At 39.6% G+C, this 17,936-nt stretch overlaps 2 protein-coding genes across 2 annotated transcripts; both read right to left on the reverse strand.

The window, feature by feature from the left end:
* Nucleotides 1–1,786: 1,786 nt before the first annotated feature.
* On the reverse strand, nt 1,787–6,885 carry myoz2b (myozenin 2b). The gene is made up of 6 exons (XM_058639631.1): nt 6,756–6,885; nt 5,633–5,750; nt 4,462–4,628; nt 4,040–4,133; nt 2,813–2,975; nt 1,787–2,735 (listed from the first exon to the last, which is right to left on the reverse strand). Exons 2-6 carry the CDS (start codon nt 5,712–5,714, stop codon nt 2,510–2,512), a joined length of 732 nt encoding a protein of 243 aa, XP_058495614.1. The 5' UTR covers nt 5,715–5,750; nt 6,756–6,885; the 3' UTR covers nt 1,787–2,509.
* Nucleotides 6,886–8,727: 1,842 nt separating this feature from the next.
* synpo2b (synaptopodin 2b) lies at nt 8,728–16,835 on the reverse strand. The gene is made up of 3 exons (XM_058639576.1): nt 16,695–16,835; nt 13,968–15,933; nt 8,728–10,427 (listed from the first exon to the last, which is right to left on the reverse strand). The coding sequence occupies exons 2-3, from the start codon at nt 15,597–15,599 to the stop codon at nt 9,960–9,962; spliced, it is 2,100 nt and encodes a 699-aa protein (XP_058495559.1). The 5' UTR covers nt 15,600–15,933; nt 16,695–16,835; the 3' UTR covers nt 8,728–9,959.
* Between the last annotated feature and the right edge of the window lie 1,101 nt (nt 16,836–17,936).

Below are 17,936 nucleotides of genomic sequence, written 5' to 3' on the forward strand. Positions count from 1 at the left end.
AGTCTCTCTGTTTTATTTTATTTTTTTAAATCCTTACATTAAAGTATCAGTGTTTTCTGATTAAATGACAAAAACACTTCATCGTCTCTGAAGCTGGTGCTGCAGTGAACAGGATCACAACAACCCGGCCAGATGGATACGGACCTGCAGGAGGAAGCCTGAGCCTGAAGCTGAGCGTGTTGTTAAGAGAAGACAGGATGAATAAAAAGTCCCTCTCACTAAATCTGCCCTTATCTGACAAAAGGGAAATGGTGACATGTTTGTGTTACATCAATACATCTCTCATAAAAGATGAAAAAGCAATAATGAATAGTTCAGTGGTATCTTTGTGAAGGACAAAAAACATATAAACCTAAGGAAGTGAGGACATTTTGTCTGGTCCACACAACATTTGAGGGTTAATACCTGGTTTTAGGGTTAGAATTGGGTTTAGGTTACATAAAGGGTAAGGGCATTATGTCTAAGAGTGTCCACACACAGAATGCAAAACCAGCATGATATCTTTGTGAGGACCAAAAAACTTATAAACATAAGGAAGTCAGGACATTTTGTCTGGTCCACACAACATTTGAGGGTTAATACCTGGTTTTAGGGTTAGAATTGGGTTTAGGTTACATCAAGGGTAAGGGCATTATGTCTAAGAGTGTCCACACACAGAATGCAAAACCAGCATGATATCTTTGTGAGGACCAAAAAACTTATAAACATAAGGAAGTCAGGACATTTTGTGGAATGTGAGAACATTTTGACTGATCCTCACTGTCTGTCACACCTTAATAGGGCTTTTTGAGGCACTGAGTTGTGATGGTTAAGCTACATAACTGGTTTTCTCACTATGAATGTGGCACAAATGTGTGTGTGTGTGTGTGTGTGTGTGTGGGCCATGCTTTGAAAAAGAGTGAAAAACACCCTCTGCATGTTGTTACACTGAGAGGTTCTCACTGATTTTCAGGCCAAAGCTGAAATATGGGAAAAAAATATGGGAAAAAAACAATGTCAGGGAACATAATAGATTACCAAAATTTGGAATTATTGATCATTTTTATTCCAATCTCCCATATAATGATGCTCCTTTTCCAAAGGGAATCATTTTTTTTATCAAATACTAACCCAAACCAAACTCAAATAAAAATGGCTATGTAGTCATCACCATGAACATTTATTGTGCAGACAAAACACCTCATCTCTTACTTGCCTGCCTCAGTGTAATTGTGCATATCAGACTGCATGACACCGTCAGCGGTGCTGTGTTACAGATATTCTATGATCAGGCTGTTGAGTGCTGACAGTTCAAATCAGGTAGTATTAGGTATCTAATAAACTTTAAGCTGCTGCCAGTAATGTCTGTTTTTGGATAACTTCCTGTCCATTGCTGTCGTTAGCATTACCTTCCTTCCCGTCTCTAGAGAGCGTTCAGTGACAGTATTATTGTTGTACTGCAGTGTGTCAAGAAGCTCATACTACTGCAACTGTTTTAAATTCATAATTAAAAAAATACCTCTTGTGTCACTATTGAAACAGATGAAAACACAAAATATCACAACAATCTGACTTGAAGCATTGCTCATAAACTCCGATGAAGACTATTCTGTATCAGTGGTATGTAAATACTTTGGAGTACTGAGGTTTTGGAGAAATGATAGACATGAGATATGTTTCCCACTGGCCTTGAATTCAATCCTTCCAGAACTTTCCCTCGGGAGCAGTGTGTGTGCATGTGCATGTGCATGTGAGCATGTGTGTGTGAACCAAAGCTATAATAAAAATACAAATAACTACATATAACTATTACTGCATGTTCCAGTTTTAATTGTGTGCCAACAATAAATACTTTGCATTCTTTATTTACATTGTTCTCATTTTAAATTCTATAAAAATTACACTTTTGTTGTCAGTAGCTATGGAAACATAGTATCTTGAATTTTGTATAGCACATTCATTTTGCTATTTACATGATGTTATTTAGAAGCAGTTTGTAGAGTTGGGCAAACAACTGAAAAACAAAAGCATGAAGCATTTTGTGTCCATTGCATGCTTTTCAGTCATGGACTGTGTATTAAAATGGACGTAGTCTGCCGGTGGAAAAAACAAACAAACTCCCGTCTTGAAGTTTAGAGATTCACAAGTTGACTGTAGCCATGATGATGTCACCTGCAACAGGCTCCTATTGGACAATATCAGCTGTCAATCAAACACCTCCCTACTTTTTCTCTAAATGGGAGGATATATTGAATTCATGATTTATTACTTGCCTTGCCTTTCCTTGCCTACTCAAACAGACTTCTTTTTGCAACCTGTGCAGTCGCCCCCTGTTGGATAACTGTTCCATCTTACTTCCTGGGCCTCACCCCCTTAAACCAGAAGACTATGTCCATTTTTATGTACAGTCTATAATTTCAATCTAATATACTGGTAAGGAATTGCACTTGGGCCACTATTTCACTCTTTTAAATCTGATCTGTTGTCTTTGGCCAACATCCTGTTGTGTAACAGGGCTTCAGGTCTTCATCTACAGGTCGTCAGACTCTGGGACTTGGACGGGCTCCAGGATGATGGTGGGTAGGATCAGATGGGTGCCCTCTGATATCCATCCCTGGGCCGTCCTGTTGAAGGTGGGTCGTTTTATCCCTGGCTCCTGCAGCTCTGGGTATCTGGGTGGGTTCAGGTCGACCTCTGGCAGTTTGAATGTGATTCCTCTGGGAGCTTTGTCAAAGCCACCATACGGAGTGGCGACCCTGCAATTTAAAACAAGGTGTGAATTTGACTTTGTTCTTCTAACTTCTTCACTGACTCTTGCTCAAAGGTTTCTCACCGGTTAAAAGACTTGTAATCGGGAAGCTCTGGTCTTGAGTCAATTGTCGGCATTCTTAGTTTGAGGGTGTCAGCGAGGTCAGGGTCACTGAGGATCGCCTTCTCCCACGGAGAGTGATAGGACTTGTGCATAGTTGAGCTGCTTAACTTCTCCACAGTCATATCTGCGAAGGAGGGAAATTAAAAGCTGAATTGTTTTTTTTTGCTGTTTTCTTTATATAAAATCATAACTCTCATGTAAAATGTACACCATCATATCTCTATTTTGTTACCTGAGTGACTCATTGTTTTGTTGGTAGAAGGTGGATGGTATGGGTCAGTGATGAAATTCCTTTTTTTCTGCTTGCATTGTTATATGATATTGTGGATTTACTGTATTGTGTTGTGTTATTCCGTCAAGGCTAAATGTGGACCACAGGAAGAGTAGCTGTTCTCAAGTGTAATGGGGAACAGTCTAATGGAGATCCTGGTAAAATAAAATAAAAACTAAACTAAACTCTGTCAGTGTTCTATGACTGTAGAGTGCACTATTTCAGGAAAAACTAAAAACATAGAATCTAATAATGTATTAAATACAATACTTGAATTTTAGGATGTAGAAGGAGGATTTTGTGTTCAAGTATTCATGAGCATTGTTCACCCACGCTCGTGCCGTGAGCCAGAATGATCTGACACTTTGTGATGCAGTTAGGAGCCGTTTTCTTTTTCTTTTCTTTTTTTGTAAGCAGACTAAGGATTTAAAGTGAATGGGATTATGAACGGACACTGTCCTTTGAAAACACTTAACACAGGCAGACTGAGCTGTCCATCATTACAATCTGAGCTCTTAAAATAGCACATAGTTCAAGCATGCACTCATATAATGTGTCAATATAAGAGGACGCCCTGCTTAAGCATTTTAAAATGAGAGCTCATTTAACTATTCAAATGAAACAAAACAAAATAAAGCTTTTAGAGGCATTCAAGTTAATAGTTAATCTTGGTTACAAAACATGGTATCGTGCTTATTTACCTAGCCTATTTACAAGACCAGCTGTTTCAACCGTGTGACAACAGATGCCATTATTAGGACAGTCTTACATAATCAGTTGGTCTTATTTGCTGCATGATGACATCATTTCAGCCGCACGTAGAACACTTACCAATGATTTACTATATTATATACTGTTGTTAATGTCGTGTTTCATATTAGATTCTTAAACATAAACAGTTTCAGCATCACTATTACCTGAAACAGAGTTTTCTGCATTAGCAGTGTTCCCACTGGTGGGCACCTCCACTTTAATTTCCACAGTATGTGTGTTCTCAGCTAATATGTCATTCTGCAAAACAGAATAAAGACAGCACATAAATTCAGGCTTGGATGACAAACTGGACTTGTCATCTCATCAATGGCTTCTGACTATCACACATTCAGATGTGTGTGTACACACACACACACACACACATCAACATGCACTGATAAACTGGGAGCAGCCCCTTAGCAAAGTGCAGCCTCTCAGCAGATCTGGCTGGAGGATGGAGAAGGCACAAGGCACATGTCTCTGTTATCATCCATGTGTTGTAACACTTTTTTGAAGAACACAGAGTATAGCACACGGACACACACTAACTCCAGAGAACTAAAAATCCAGTCATTCAAACACTTACGCTTAGCTGTGCATTCGCCTCATTTCGGATACTTTCAAATGTGTATTTGTCGGACCTCCTCTGGCGCATTTTAAAAAGTCGTGACCCTCTGTTGGAAAGCAACGATAACTCCTCCAGCATGATGTCTTTGGGAGTGCTGAGCTTCTTCCCAAGATCCATAAAGTCTCCTGTAAGAATGTGAAGATCACAATCATCAGTATCACTGTTCTGGACTTCTTGTGCAGTATTGAGCCAACAATTTCAAAACTGTAAACATTTACTTGTGCTAACATGTAAATGAATAAGAAAAGCATATTTTGTTCATATTTTCCATTTGTTTTAATGTTTTTAGTTTAGTTAAGCTTTCATATTTACAGTTTATAATAAAGGATAATAATAAAATGTATAGTGGAAAAGATGAAACCTCCTAAATTGGCAAAGCAAGATGTGTTTACAAGTCCTGGTTCACTGATGATAATATAGATTTTATTGTAGGTTATTCCAAAGTGACAGAACAACCTGGTATAAGTTGAGTAAAAGCAGGAAAAAAGTTTTATGATATGGTAGCTGATGCAGTGGCATTTATTTTGTAGTAGAAAGGTATAAAAGTATGATCAAACTGTCACAAGCTTATTTGGGAAGGGTTTGTTTTTACCCCTGGGTCCCTGAGTTGATTCATCTGGCCCTGGTTTTAGAGTTGGAAAGATCAGGATAGTCAAAATAAATATACACACAAAAATATCCCCTCATATAAGTTTGTCATCTGATAAGGTTCCAGTGAGTATCCATATAAGGCATCAAACGGTGTCACAGAATATTTATTTTTTTCCATTTTGTAACTCCTGTCATGGACAGTGAGTTACCATTGTAGTGGAGAATTAGCATTTGATACACGTGTGGTGCTCCCTCATCCACAAGCAGTGACGGTATGTACCCCAGCTGTCACAAACCCTCACATTATCCAAACAGCTACACAGTTGGCCTTCAAAACCTTCCTCCCCCACCCACCCACCCATAAATAGACATTTGAAAAGGACAACGACAAAGGATTTTCACCATACAGTAAATCATCCTATTAGCTTATTTATGGCAAGTGCTGGAGAGCAGCCCTGACATTTTGAACCCAGGTCAGAATGGATATTCTCCTCCAGGAGTGTGTTTTGGCCGCAGAACCTCGGCTCTAACATCATACCCTTGGAACCATGGACCTCTTGGCAAAGAGCTGCTGCACACCTCTTCCTCTCTCCAGCCGGCATTGTACAGAACTGTGACATTGTGGCTTTGGCAAAGGTCTGCAGGACTCGGGAAGACTGCAAACACATACAGGACACATACAGGGTGTACAGTAGTTGTTCTCAAATCATAAAGAAGGAGTTTGACTCCAAACACTGTGATCCCATTGAGCATCAGTGGCTAGTGTGTGCATGTGTAAAGTCATCTTTCACCAGCTGTCACTTTCCTGTACTGTTGTCAACATCACAGAGAGAATATTGAAATGTTGACAAGGACAGAATATGACACTCCGGATACAGAGTGACCTTATTTTTGATTAGACATATTTATTGCTCTAATCTTTTATATTACATAACACACTAGTGCTGTGTATGATATTTGTAGTCGATAAAATCCTTCATCTGTCCACATGTGCTGAAAGTTGCTGTTGATCCGCAAGGTAACCAGATTAATAGATTGGTCATGTCACTGTCATGTTAAAATAATCTATGTGGTTGTTTCATTCAACAGATTACAGTGCATTGCATAATCCCAACCCCCCCCCCATTGTATTTGCAGAGGTTGCACACACGTAATTCTTAAATCTGGCTTTGCCACCAAATGTTTTGAGTATGTGAGCTGCTGCAAAGGTCAAGGTGAATATTGTGTCCTATGTAACGGGACACAAACAATGTCCTGTGATAAATGTATTATTTTTCCTATAATATATGTTTGGTGTCTAGTGCAGTTGAGTATGTTTTCCTTTATTCCTCTATTCTAAAGTGTGAAACATGTTTGTATGTTAATGAATTTACTGGTGTACAGGTGTGTTATGTATATAATCATATTATAGTATTACATTTGTATACAATATTGATATAATTCCATGCAAAGCAATATAATTCTAAATAGAGGAAATGTATCTGCTAATCTTGAAAATGTCACATTTAGATAATAAGACAGTGATGCCTATAATTTACAGAAAATAAAAGTTTTGCTGTATATGTTTATTTTTTCCCCCCCATATTCTAACAGCATAAACCCAACATAATTTAAATACACCACATATTTGCAAAATGCACCCAGACGAAGCTTCTCCATACCTGTGATGTTGTCCCTCAGTGTGTAACCTGTGTCCTGGAAGGGGAGACACAGAGACTCAGGGGTCAACCTACAGTCTGCAGTGTGATCTTCCCTGATCTTCACAGTCGCTCACACTAAAGCCAAACTGTGAGTGTGTCTCTGTGTCTGTTGTGAATGGAATGCAGCTTACATCAATAGGCTAAATTTAACCTGCCAAACACTCAAAACCACTCTCAAACACCCTGGGACAGGGATAGCTACCACAGACAGGAGAGGATGGACAACACTCACATACCCACTGATGTTCTTTGGGGTAAAGGCTTCCCTCCAGACACATGATTCTTCCCTGGTTTTAAAGTTTCAAAGTCGACACTCTTCTGTGGGTTTACATAACCGCCGTGGCATCGCACTCTCAAGTTGGAGTGGTGGCACAGCTGCTACTTGTGTGCTCCTCTCTTCAAACTGAGAAGTGGTGCTGTCGTTGTGTGTCACTACTGATGTTGGATAATGAAATACAGATAATTGGAGATGTGAAAGGAGAGTGTGGTTTCATCCCTGACATAGAGAGCAGCACATGTTTTTCAAGGGACTTTGGGCAAATGGGGGCATGGGGCCCGAACATGGAAGCAGACCCAGCTCTGGGCCCCGAGCAATTGCATGGTGGGCAGCCAAAGAACATTTTTTAATCAAGGTCATTGTCCTAGTAGCTAAACCCAGTGTCCCTCTACAGACTTACATTTGTCTGAAATTAAAGATGTTGTTGAAATGTCAGATAAGTTCTTGATGCAATCGTGATTTTTCTCATATTGGGCTCTGTTTTTAAAGCTGTAGTGAGTCACCTTTAAAAGTAAACCAATGTCCGTTACATTCAAACCATTGTCAAATGAGTTCAAACAATGCTGATTAAGTATATGGCTAAACGATAATCAGGCTGCCTGAATTTATATTGATTTTATGGCTGTAGTATTGTCAAAAAAAGGTTAAATGAGATCCAAGATAACTTTCACTTTCAATATCTGGCTGTTATTCAACCATTTAGGAATACGGTACTGAGAAGCTGACGTCACAAACGTGTGGTGCGCTGGTGTCGTTTCGCAAGTGTCCTGAGGTTCTACCGTAATGACAAGTATATAAGCACAAAGCTCTATTTCTCTGCTTTCTGGTATCGATCCATCTTCTACTGCTTAATCCTCCATATGTGGGTCCCACAACATGCTGTGCCAATACCAGACATAGGGTGAAAGGCGAGGTACTCCCTGGACAGATCACCAGTCCATCGTTTTTGAATCTTATAATGGTAGGAGTTACAGTAATGAGAAGTGTGCATGCCAAATCCTGCTGCTGCCGACATGATTGGTAACAGAAGAGTTAACGGTTGATGTCACTGCCCACCACGTGAAAGTTTTCTTCCCAGTCCTCCTAATTCTGACTCATGGGAAAAAATGCATATTTTAGAAATCTTTCAAAAACTTAAAACTAAAAATGGTATAGTTATTTGTTTGGCACCTTTTTATACAAACATTTGAGCTGACTCACTGAGCTTCTCTGAGAAGTCAGAACTTAATCAAGCATTAAAACCTTTTTTTCTGCATTTTGAAATATCATCTTGGTTAAAGAGCTTTTACACACTGGTGTATTTACCATCACAGAAACATAAATTATACTTGATCAATTACCAATGCTGTTAATTTAGGGCAGCTGTGGCTTTGGGTGGTGTCTAGTACATTTGTTAAGCACTGATGCACAATGTTGCAGGACACTATGTCTCTTCTTCACATCTTCGCATCTCTGTCACTCACTGCAGAGGCTCAATTTATGTTTTTACTTCATAGGAAAGGGGGGGGGGGCAGAGTTTTGGCAACAAATATAACACACTGGAGTTTTAAATAACATGAAAACAATATGCAGTTGAATTAACAAATGATAGAATATGATCATAGAATAGATGGATAAAATACTCTCACAGCACAAACAAATGCTGCAAAGATCCAAAGCATTTTCATGACTTTTAATTTTTCAGTTAAAGTGCAAGAAACCCCAACATGCTGTTGTTGTCCAACACAAATGTCACACTTCAAAATCACACAGTGCAATGATCTTGATTATGATTCTTCATGATTCTATGCATGCAACAATTCTTCTTCTCAGCCTATAATCATAAAAGCTTTATCCACATTGAAAGCTCACAGTTTTCATTATGTCTACTTCTTTACTGTATGAATCAAAGCCACTGTAAAACTAAGATGACAAAATAGCATAAAAACATCAACAACAACATCACTAATAAGGATCCATGACATCATTTTCAAAATATCTACCAGTAAAAGTCATCACCATGTCATTTAAAATGTTTAAAACAAAAAACAAATGAGTGAAAAAGCCAGACATGACAATTGTTCCTCACTACATATTCAGAACCAACAAAATTGTCAATGGTGTCAATATCATGTCAATTATCATGATATTGCGATATTCTGAGTACTAATATTGTGACGTACTCACACAACAGCTCTAGTGAGAGTGAGCACCATCTAACCATAAAGATCTTTTATGATAATCCACAAAAAGTTGAATGTTTATTTGTAACATCAGTTAAAAAGTCATAAGCTAAAGAAAATTGATATAATATTGCCACGCCCCCTAAACACCACTGTACTTGAAAAACAACTACTACACATTCACATCACATCACATCACCTCACAAAACTCATGCCTTAAAATGAACCGTTGACACGATAAATGGTCTACCTCTGTCCTAAATCAGTCTTAACGATTACTGTGACACACTTGCTTAATTTCCCATCAATGCTTGGCAGTATTTTTGTTCAGCAACACAAACATCTTAAGTAAGTTAAAGATAGTTTAAGGAATACATCACCGATGTGCATTTAGCTTTGGATTACTCGAATAGGGGTAGTATTTGTGAAAAATTGTGCTTCCCAACCTCAGTTTCACCTGAGTCGAGAAATATATTCATTCTTTTCTTTGTTACTTGCCCACCATACTACTCCTATTCTAGAAATACAAAGCTAAATGCAAATAGGTGAAGTATTCCTTTAAGTCTCACCAAATATAAAATTCTATGTTTTATAAACCAAATCCTCTCATGTTATCACCTTTCTGAGCTCAATTTAATTTCGATCTTCACACTTCAAACGTTTTATTTCTACATACATGTATTTCTATTCTATAAGTCTCTTTCTTGTGGTATTATCATTGAGGTATTACATGTAGAAGGGAGAGTACTTCAGAGGCTGGGCAGGTTTGAATGGAGGCCCACAGAAGGCGGGTTTCTCCGGTGGAAATGTCCGGCTCAAAGATGGTGCCTGAAAAGCAGGAGCTGCATAATAATGACTCTTACTGACAGCTGCAGGATCAAGAGAAACCCTGCGCTTCCATTCATCTGGTGGCTCTGGCAGAGATCTGAGTTTCCCTGCAGCTCTGACACTGAACACAACAGATGACGGGAGGCCCTGAAATACAAATGCCTCATCCACTGACCCAAAAGGGCTCCTGGACGCTGCCTCCCATGGTGATGGTGGCTTGCAGATGTTTTCTGGAAAGGATGTTCGCCTCTGTGCAAGTAAATATGATGCCTGGGTTCCAGATGTGGTCACTGGGGACAGAAGTCCAGGTGAAGATGCCAAATTCAGCCGCCTGGGAAGACTGAAGGAGCGGCCTCGACTAAATCCCTGAAAGAGCAAGAACATTTTTGGGGTCTGGTGTGCGGACATTGCTGCCACCCTCTGGCTCCATGGAAGCCAGGGCAATAACTAATGCAATGTCCTGTTATCTTCATGCTGACTTAAATTTGAAGGAAAAGTTATAGAAACAGTTAAATGTAAATTAAATTATGATGATGTTGGTGAAATAACTTTCAAATAGGCTGTAAAACTCATCACTTGTTCTGTATTTGATAATTGCTGTTAGTTGTGCTGATCATGGTCCTTTGACTTCAATTTTAATCAGATTGTTTTTAAATAATTTTGCAGATAGACCGCTCTATATTTGTCCATGTGCACCCAGCACGTTTTTAAAAGACATAATTACTTTTCTAGGGGCCAATTGAAGGTTTTTCTATGAAACCCATACAAATGTTAGGGTTACACAGCATGTATAGACGGATGTGTTTGTACTGTATATACTGAATGAACGTACCAGCTGTTAATCCAATAGTGACACTGTGTCAACATAAACAACATTTTAAAGATTGTTAATCTTTTCTCAGTCAACCTTTTTTCGTTTTTCTATCTGAGATAGAAATACACATTTATTGTACGTTAGAACAAGTATTTTCATATTTCCATATTTTCCACATTTAAGTATTATTCATTATAACAAGTTATCTGAGCTAATGTACTGTAGATATGTTTGACGGACTCTAGTTCATTATTTTAATGATACATTTAATGATATTTTAATGATAATTTTGTGAGTTATTAGTAATTAAAAAGTTATCTGATCACAATGGTACCATGCTTTTACATACATATTTCCGTGTTACTGTGTACGTGTGTGTGGGAAGTATAATATACTCAAACTTAAACTGAAGAATCTGGCTAGACAATACTGGTGATGATAAAAACTGATTTGTTATGAATAAATCATAGTATAACAAAATATAAATCCAGTTTCAGTGTTGCACCATCATAGTTCATCTTTCAAACAAAAGCTAAAGGGACACTGAAGTCGTCAAAACAATTGAACAAGTGAAAAAGCCAATAATGGGACTGCAAATTGCAGAAAGTGCTGTGAATTGGAGAAAAGTACTGCCAGTGGAAGTGGAAGAAGGTGCAGGAGGAAATATGGGTGACTGAGAATAAGCAGTGACACAGTAGCTTTGGAACAAAGAAAAGGAAGGTGTGACACAGCAGAAGGAAAGAGAAATTTAATAGCACGATTGTGCAAGAGTACAAGAAGTACAATCAACAGTGATACGTCACAAAGACAAACAAGACAGTTGCCCAGTATTTTTCTCTTGATTTGCTTTAGATACCCTGCTCGTGTTTTTCATCGAGGATGAGAATATAGAATGTCTGATGACAGAAAAATAACTGTCCATAAATGAAGATTGTGGAAAATATAAAAATAACAACCTTTAATGTCATCAGAGTTAATGATCACAACTAATGTTAATGCTTTTAGCTGTTGTGATACCATTAAAGTTTGGAATGAGACTGAAGAAAATGCACCCAGAAAAGAACAGTTTCTCCCCAAACATACTAAAAAAATAAAGATATAATAGTAAGTGATACTATTCTTATCCAAGATGGCAGATTTATGTAAAGAAATTTTGGAGTTAAATATTAATTTGATGAATAAATGTATTTTATTGCTCCTGCATAAACAATGCAAGTGATTGAATTCCTTAGAAAATAAAGATAAAACAAAAACAAGTCACACGAGAGACCATAGTCACACAAGGCTCTCCAAACACACATTATTGCACATGAAATAGCACTTCCTGAGAATCCCTCAACATTACTTAGTCTCACATTTCCCCTCTTTAAGTACACACGAAACCACCTCTTGTAGGGGATGATGTAATGTGCGAAGTTTTCTATATTTGTATTTATTTTGTTTATTTTAGTTTGTATTCACCACCACTTTTGAAGTTTGTAGTGCAGTGGCTTTAAAACCTTTTACACCAAGTACCACCTGAGAACATATTGAACTCTCAAAGTGACACCGTTTTTACTAACGTTAAAATACAGAGGTGTAAACAGGCCCAGCAAAGTCAGCTACGGACTCTTGACGGGAAACAGATTATTCGCAAAAAGATCTCATCATCCTCCTCTTCCTCACACATACTTCACACACTGGTATAGAAAATTAAAATTAAGAAAGAGAGTGATAAGGTGACTCTAATAATATATATTTTTTTTTTGTCATTTGTTTCATTTTCTACACACTGGTCAAAATTCCTCAGCTCAACTCCGATCACATACCCTGGAATATAAAGTTGAACAATATTTCAGATTTTTCTCCGAGTACCACCAGAGGAAGCTTGCGTACTACTAGTGGTACACGTACCACAGTTTGAGAACCATGGCTGTAGTGCATAACATTTCAATATAAACTACTGTTTGTTACATTCCACTCGTCAGGTGTCTTCATACAATGCTGATGTAACCTATCAGCTCCACATGACTCTCTCTGTGTATCTCAGCAGAGCAATTTTTTGTTTTTTTGTTTTTTTGTCTGTGCCCACATTTATGCGCTGCACACAGAGTGACACGATTTACGACTTATGACTGAGCAGGCGAGGTGGAAAAAAGCACACAGTGAGAGTAAAAGCAAGACAGCTTCAAAGAGCAAAACACCAAAGACGTGCCAATGAAAAGTTTCAGAAGTGGAATCTACAGGTAAAAATAAACCTGGACGTTCAGTAGGACTTCACAATCATATTTTTATCCCGATCACAGTTTTGGCATTTCACGAACGTGCTCAAGCGAACAAGCACTCCCTGAGCAGCTACCTGACTATGTGCCAATCGCAATTGCTGCTGTTTACTTCACCATGCAGCTCCAATTAAATTTCCTGGAAGCAATCCAAAAAAGTAACACTACTTTAAAAGACAGATATATAATACATAGATTAATCCTACTCACACTCATAGACTGCAGGGTCTTACAGAGCCGAAAGACCTGGTAATTACTCAGAAATCTAAAGTGGGCGGTAGCAGTTCCGCACTGGAACTTTAAGTACATTTTTTGTACATTCAACAGACTTCACATGCTTCCCTCACATTTCCAGCTAAATATATCCCTGCAGCTCCATATTGTAAATCATTTTGGATGAGACAGTGCAAGACTATATACTCTTCAACCAGATTAATAAGACATACGATACAAGCCATTTGCTGAAGTGACTGCGCTCTTAGTGTTGACACCAATGCATGACCATATACAGTGTTAGTACTAATGAAGAACAGCCACAGTCTTCCACTGTTTACCTATCGCTGCTGGCTTCTTAGCAGAAAACTTTGGACGAGGAGCCATTTGACGTACACCTCGAGCAATAAGAGAAGCAGGAGAATAAGCGGAAGCTATGCTGCTGCCAGAGGGTGACTGCTGGGACGATGTGCTTGCAGGTTTGGCACTTGGTGCTTGGGTGTTACTAATGTGATGGACTGCAGGGGTGACAGTGTGCTTTTCATCCAAGTGCTTGCCAGTTGTGAGAGGCCCAGCTGATCTTGTTTTCTGGTGGGCAGAAGAGTTTGAGGAACTTACCAATCCAGGAGACGTATGAGGAGCTTCTGCCTTGGCCTGAACACTAATCTCAGATGATTTGTAAGGAGAATGAGAATAGGCTGCTCTTTGTTTAAGGCTTTTAGTGACCTCAAACTTTGACAGAGGAGTTGGTTTGGAGTTGGGGCTTATGGCATTTTCTTCAAACTTGAACAGTGACGGGTCCAACTGATAAGGTTGATGTTTCATAATATCTAAGGGATTTAGATGCTTTGTGGGCACTTTAGGTTTTTCTTTGGTTTTAGGCTTCGTTTTGGAGCTTGTGGGAGGGATTTGCCTGGCTGCTGAGGAGGTGTAGTGGGGAGAAAGAAGGGGATTGTACAGTAAAGGGGGAGGGGCACGGATATTGGAGGAATACCCCCAGGAATTGGGGAGAGAGAAGGATGGGGAGTGGGGTCTTGTTTTGTGAGCTTCCACTGTTTCAGCATCAACAACAAACTTCTCCATGCGGGATTGTCTTTTAGCAAACAACTGGGCACCTTTTCCCACCATAGCTGATTCACCAACGGACTGATAAATGCCTCTCTCTGACACTTGACCTTTTGGAGAAGCCTGTAGTGTTTTTGATCCATGGATGTATGCTTGTGGAGGGCAAGAAGCAACAGAATTTGGAACACTGTCTGGCTGATTCCTTGACAGGGAAGGTGGGTGATGTGGTCGGTAAGTTGAACTTGGGGTACTCACAGGGGATCGAGGCAGCTGTTGATTCCGACTATAAGTGGTTGACTGATGGTGAAGCTTAGAAGAGGAGTTGACCAAAGCCAAGGCATTGGTGGGTGTTGTTTGAAGAGTTTGACCTGGTGTCCAACGGTTGACCATCTGTTTAGACTGGACCCCATCTTGCTGCAGTGAGTAATGCTGACTGTGAGGCCCCCTGGAACTGTGAGATGGTTGAGAAACCGGACTTCTAGGTGGAATATGTGGCTCAACAGGGGGACTCCTCCTCACCCAAGGAGGACAGGATGGATTGATTACAGGCTTTGGGGCAACTGGAGGGGGGTTCTTGAGTTTAGTTGATCTTGTTTGCATGAAGTTACAAGCTTCAGCTCCAAGACTAAAACAATCTTCCTCTGGCTCAATATAAGACCTCCTTTCTCCTTTATTCTGAAGATAGGGATCTGATTCTTGAGCCCGCGCTGACACTTTTTTTCTACTCCTTTTGGACCCTGGTAGGATGCCAGTCATGATTGCTGGCACAGATATCCGCTCATCTCTTGAGGCTATGATGTCTCCAGTTGGGGACCAAACATGTGGATTTGTGTTTGTAGGCACAGGTACTTTGAATTTTGGTTCATTCCTCTTCATCACTGGAGTAACACTACCAGGGTTGACATTAGCAGTGCCATCTTGAAATCCTAGGAAGGGCTTTGCAGTTCTGTTTGGCACCAAGGGTCTTGGCACATTGACTTGATAGTTAGCCTGATCAGTATGTATGTACATTTGCTTTGTGTCATACATTTTCTGTGCTTCTGTAAATCTGGGTCCTGTTAGTGCTCGCACAGGTAATCCTTTACTCTTCATTTCTTCATGATCTGATACAATTTCATCCATCCGTTTACGTCGTTGGACAAACATCAGCACTCCCTTCCCTTTTGTTCCTGGTAGTACTTCCATTTCTCAAATCCTTCCCCAATTCAGATGTAAATTTTGCTGCTGGTGATGAAGAGAATGCTTCTCCTCTTACTCAGAATGACTCGATGCCACAAAGTTATAACCAGCTGATCTCACGTCTTCGGTTTCCTCCTCTACTTGGTCTTCGCTGTCAAGCTCATCACCAGTCCCATAACTCACATGCGTGTACTTTTGACCCTTTGGCGGTGCTTTGTACACAGCAAGGCTCCTTTGTTTTGAGGACCAGGTGCATCACTTAGACGCTGGGCAATTTGCTTACATTTAGACTTGGTCTCCTTTGTGAGTCTTTCTGATTGTCTCTCTCTGTGACCGAGCCCTTGTGTAAACGAGAGGGGCAAGGAAGAAGAAAACATAAATCTTACAAAAAATCTACAAACACAAGCATTACTTCAATTATATTTGCTAGTCAGTAATATTATTATTATCATTATTATTTTAAGTGATTCAAAGCAAACACCCTAACATCAAGTTTCAGTTTTAAAGCTTCCCCTACCGCAAGTTCACTAATAAAAGCATCATATTTACTTACAGTGTGTGTGCGTGTGCATGTGTGTGGTGAGGGGGTATGAGGCAAGAGAGGTGAGGAGATCACTTTCCATTGCAGTCCAATCTTACGATTGGAAAAGGGATCGGGTGACAGGCAGAGGGTGACACATGCTAGTGTCTGTCAAATTTGTCTCTCGCACTCTCATCATATGGTCATATTTTATTCTTATCCTGCTCTGACGGTGACAGAATTCTCCCTGTAAGTCCACCTCTATTAGAACTCAGCATGAAAATAACCACCAGCCATTGTGCTTTGCACATGTTATCAGCAGATAAAATTAAATATTTTTGCTTGACACAACACCTCTCAAGAGTGCAGGCAGGTAATATTATCTACAGTCTTTTTTTTTTTTTGTAAATTTGTTCTTTGTGCTGCATATAAAATACATATCTAAAACTGAATCATAAATTATCTACATTTACTTTAATTTAACTTTAAAAATCACTACAGGCTACACAGTTGGCACTTCTCGCTCTGTTGAACTGCACTAAAATGAACAGAAGGAGGGTAGAAGATAGATAAATACTTACATGTGTACCTTGGCTTGAGTCGGTCCGGTCTGCACAGATCTGTGACAGACTCCAAGTTCTCTGCCTGCTCAGCACCCTAGTCTGAAGTTTCAAAGAAGACAGAAGCAGGAGGTGCTTTCACTACTCCCTCCCTTCTTCTGAAGATTCAACCCACCTCTTCACAGTCCCTGGCTCTTGCCTATTACTGGCTCCCAGAGGCTCTACTGTTGTCAGGGTCAAGGCCAGGGTCATGTCAGCCAAGAGAGGAGGAAGACGATGGGAAATGCATTCCTGACATGTGGCCAGCATTAGGCCCTGAGTCAGCACATTGTTGGTGTGGGGACAGAGGTACTGGTAAGGTTTGACTGTGTGGAGACTCTGTAATGGACTTGGTCTTGATTCACTGAGGTAGAGGTCATTCTCTTCATGGTATGAAACGTTCACTTCCACTTAGTTCAAGCAGGGGGAGACTGTTGCTCACCTGCAAATTCCCAGTGTTGTTTCTGAAGACGTTGTTTCTGAAGACGTTCTTAGTCTGACCCAGGTTCAGACTAAGACTCTGCCAAGGACTCACATTTCTGGGAACCATCTGAACATGATCATGGGACCAAGTTATCATTGTTGTCTGGGTTTTCAACCTCTGGTCCCATTTCTAATACTGTTTCACAGTGTCCAAACAGTGCTAAAACTAAGATCATTAAGAATAAAACAAGTCATCTTCAAACCAGGAAACCATTCACTGTCATAAATTCTTCCAAAAAAAACCTAAAAGGCTAACCATATTGATTTACCCAAAGTGCCAGAGCAAACACTTAAAAACACATTATGTAGTATTGTAGATGTATTCAACATTTTACCAATCATGAGTGCATTCATTGATTAGATTGGGAGATTTCAGCATTAGTGCACATTCTAACCTTTGTCACTACTTGAATCTTCCTATCCACAATAGGAAATGTAGCTTTGCTTTGGAGGTTTTCATCAAGGCCGTCAACGCTCTAAATGGAATGGTATGTAATATCAGGGTAAAGCAGCATTCGCATCCAGGACTATAAACAAAACAATCGGGTGGCTGTTTTTTCCGAACTCATGTTTATACAGTGAGGTCTCGTTCCCTCCACTGTTCTACATCTATCATTGCAGTTAATACCAGCAATGCATTTCCATTTAAGAACTGAATCCGAGATCATTTATTTGATACGTGGTGCAAACACACCTCATTTCTATCCCCCACTTAAAGCCAGTGTTTATTTTGGTACTTAA

This window comes from Solea solea, chromosome 10, assembly GCF_958295425.1.
Source record: "Solea solea chromosome 10, fSolSol10.1, whole genome shotgun sequence".
In the NCBI taxonomy this organism is placed as follows: domain Eukaryota; kingdom Metazoa; phylum Chordata; class Actinopteri; order Pleuronectiformes; family Soleidae; genus Solea; species Solea solea.

Coding starts and splice junctions, on each gene's coding strand:
- synpo2b (XM_058639576.1), bottom strand. CDS start 15,599: ATGGAAGTACTACCAGGAACAAAAGGGAAGGGAGTGCTGATGTTTGTC. Junction 10,428..13,967: donor CTCATACGTCTCCTGGATTG/GTAAGTTCCTCA, acceptor TTGCTCTTTCAG/GGATTTAGTCGAGGCCGCTC.
- myoz2b (XM_058639631.1), bottom strand. CDS start 5,714: ATGTCACAGTTCTGTACAATGCCGGCTGGAGAGAGGAAGAGGTGTGCA. Junction 4,134..4,461: donor AGGCGAATGCACAGCTAAGC/GTAAGTGTTTGA, acceptor TCTGTTTTGCAG/AATGACATATTAGCTGAGAA. Junction 2,976..4,039: donor TGCAGAAAACTCTGTTTCAG/GTAATAGTGATG, acceptor CCTCCTTCGCAG/ATATGACTGTGGAGAAGTTA.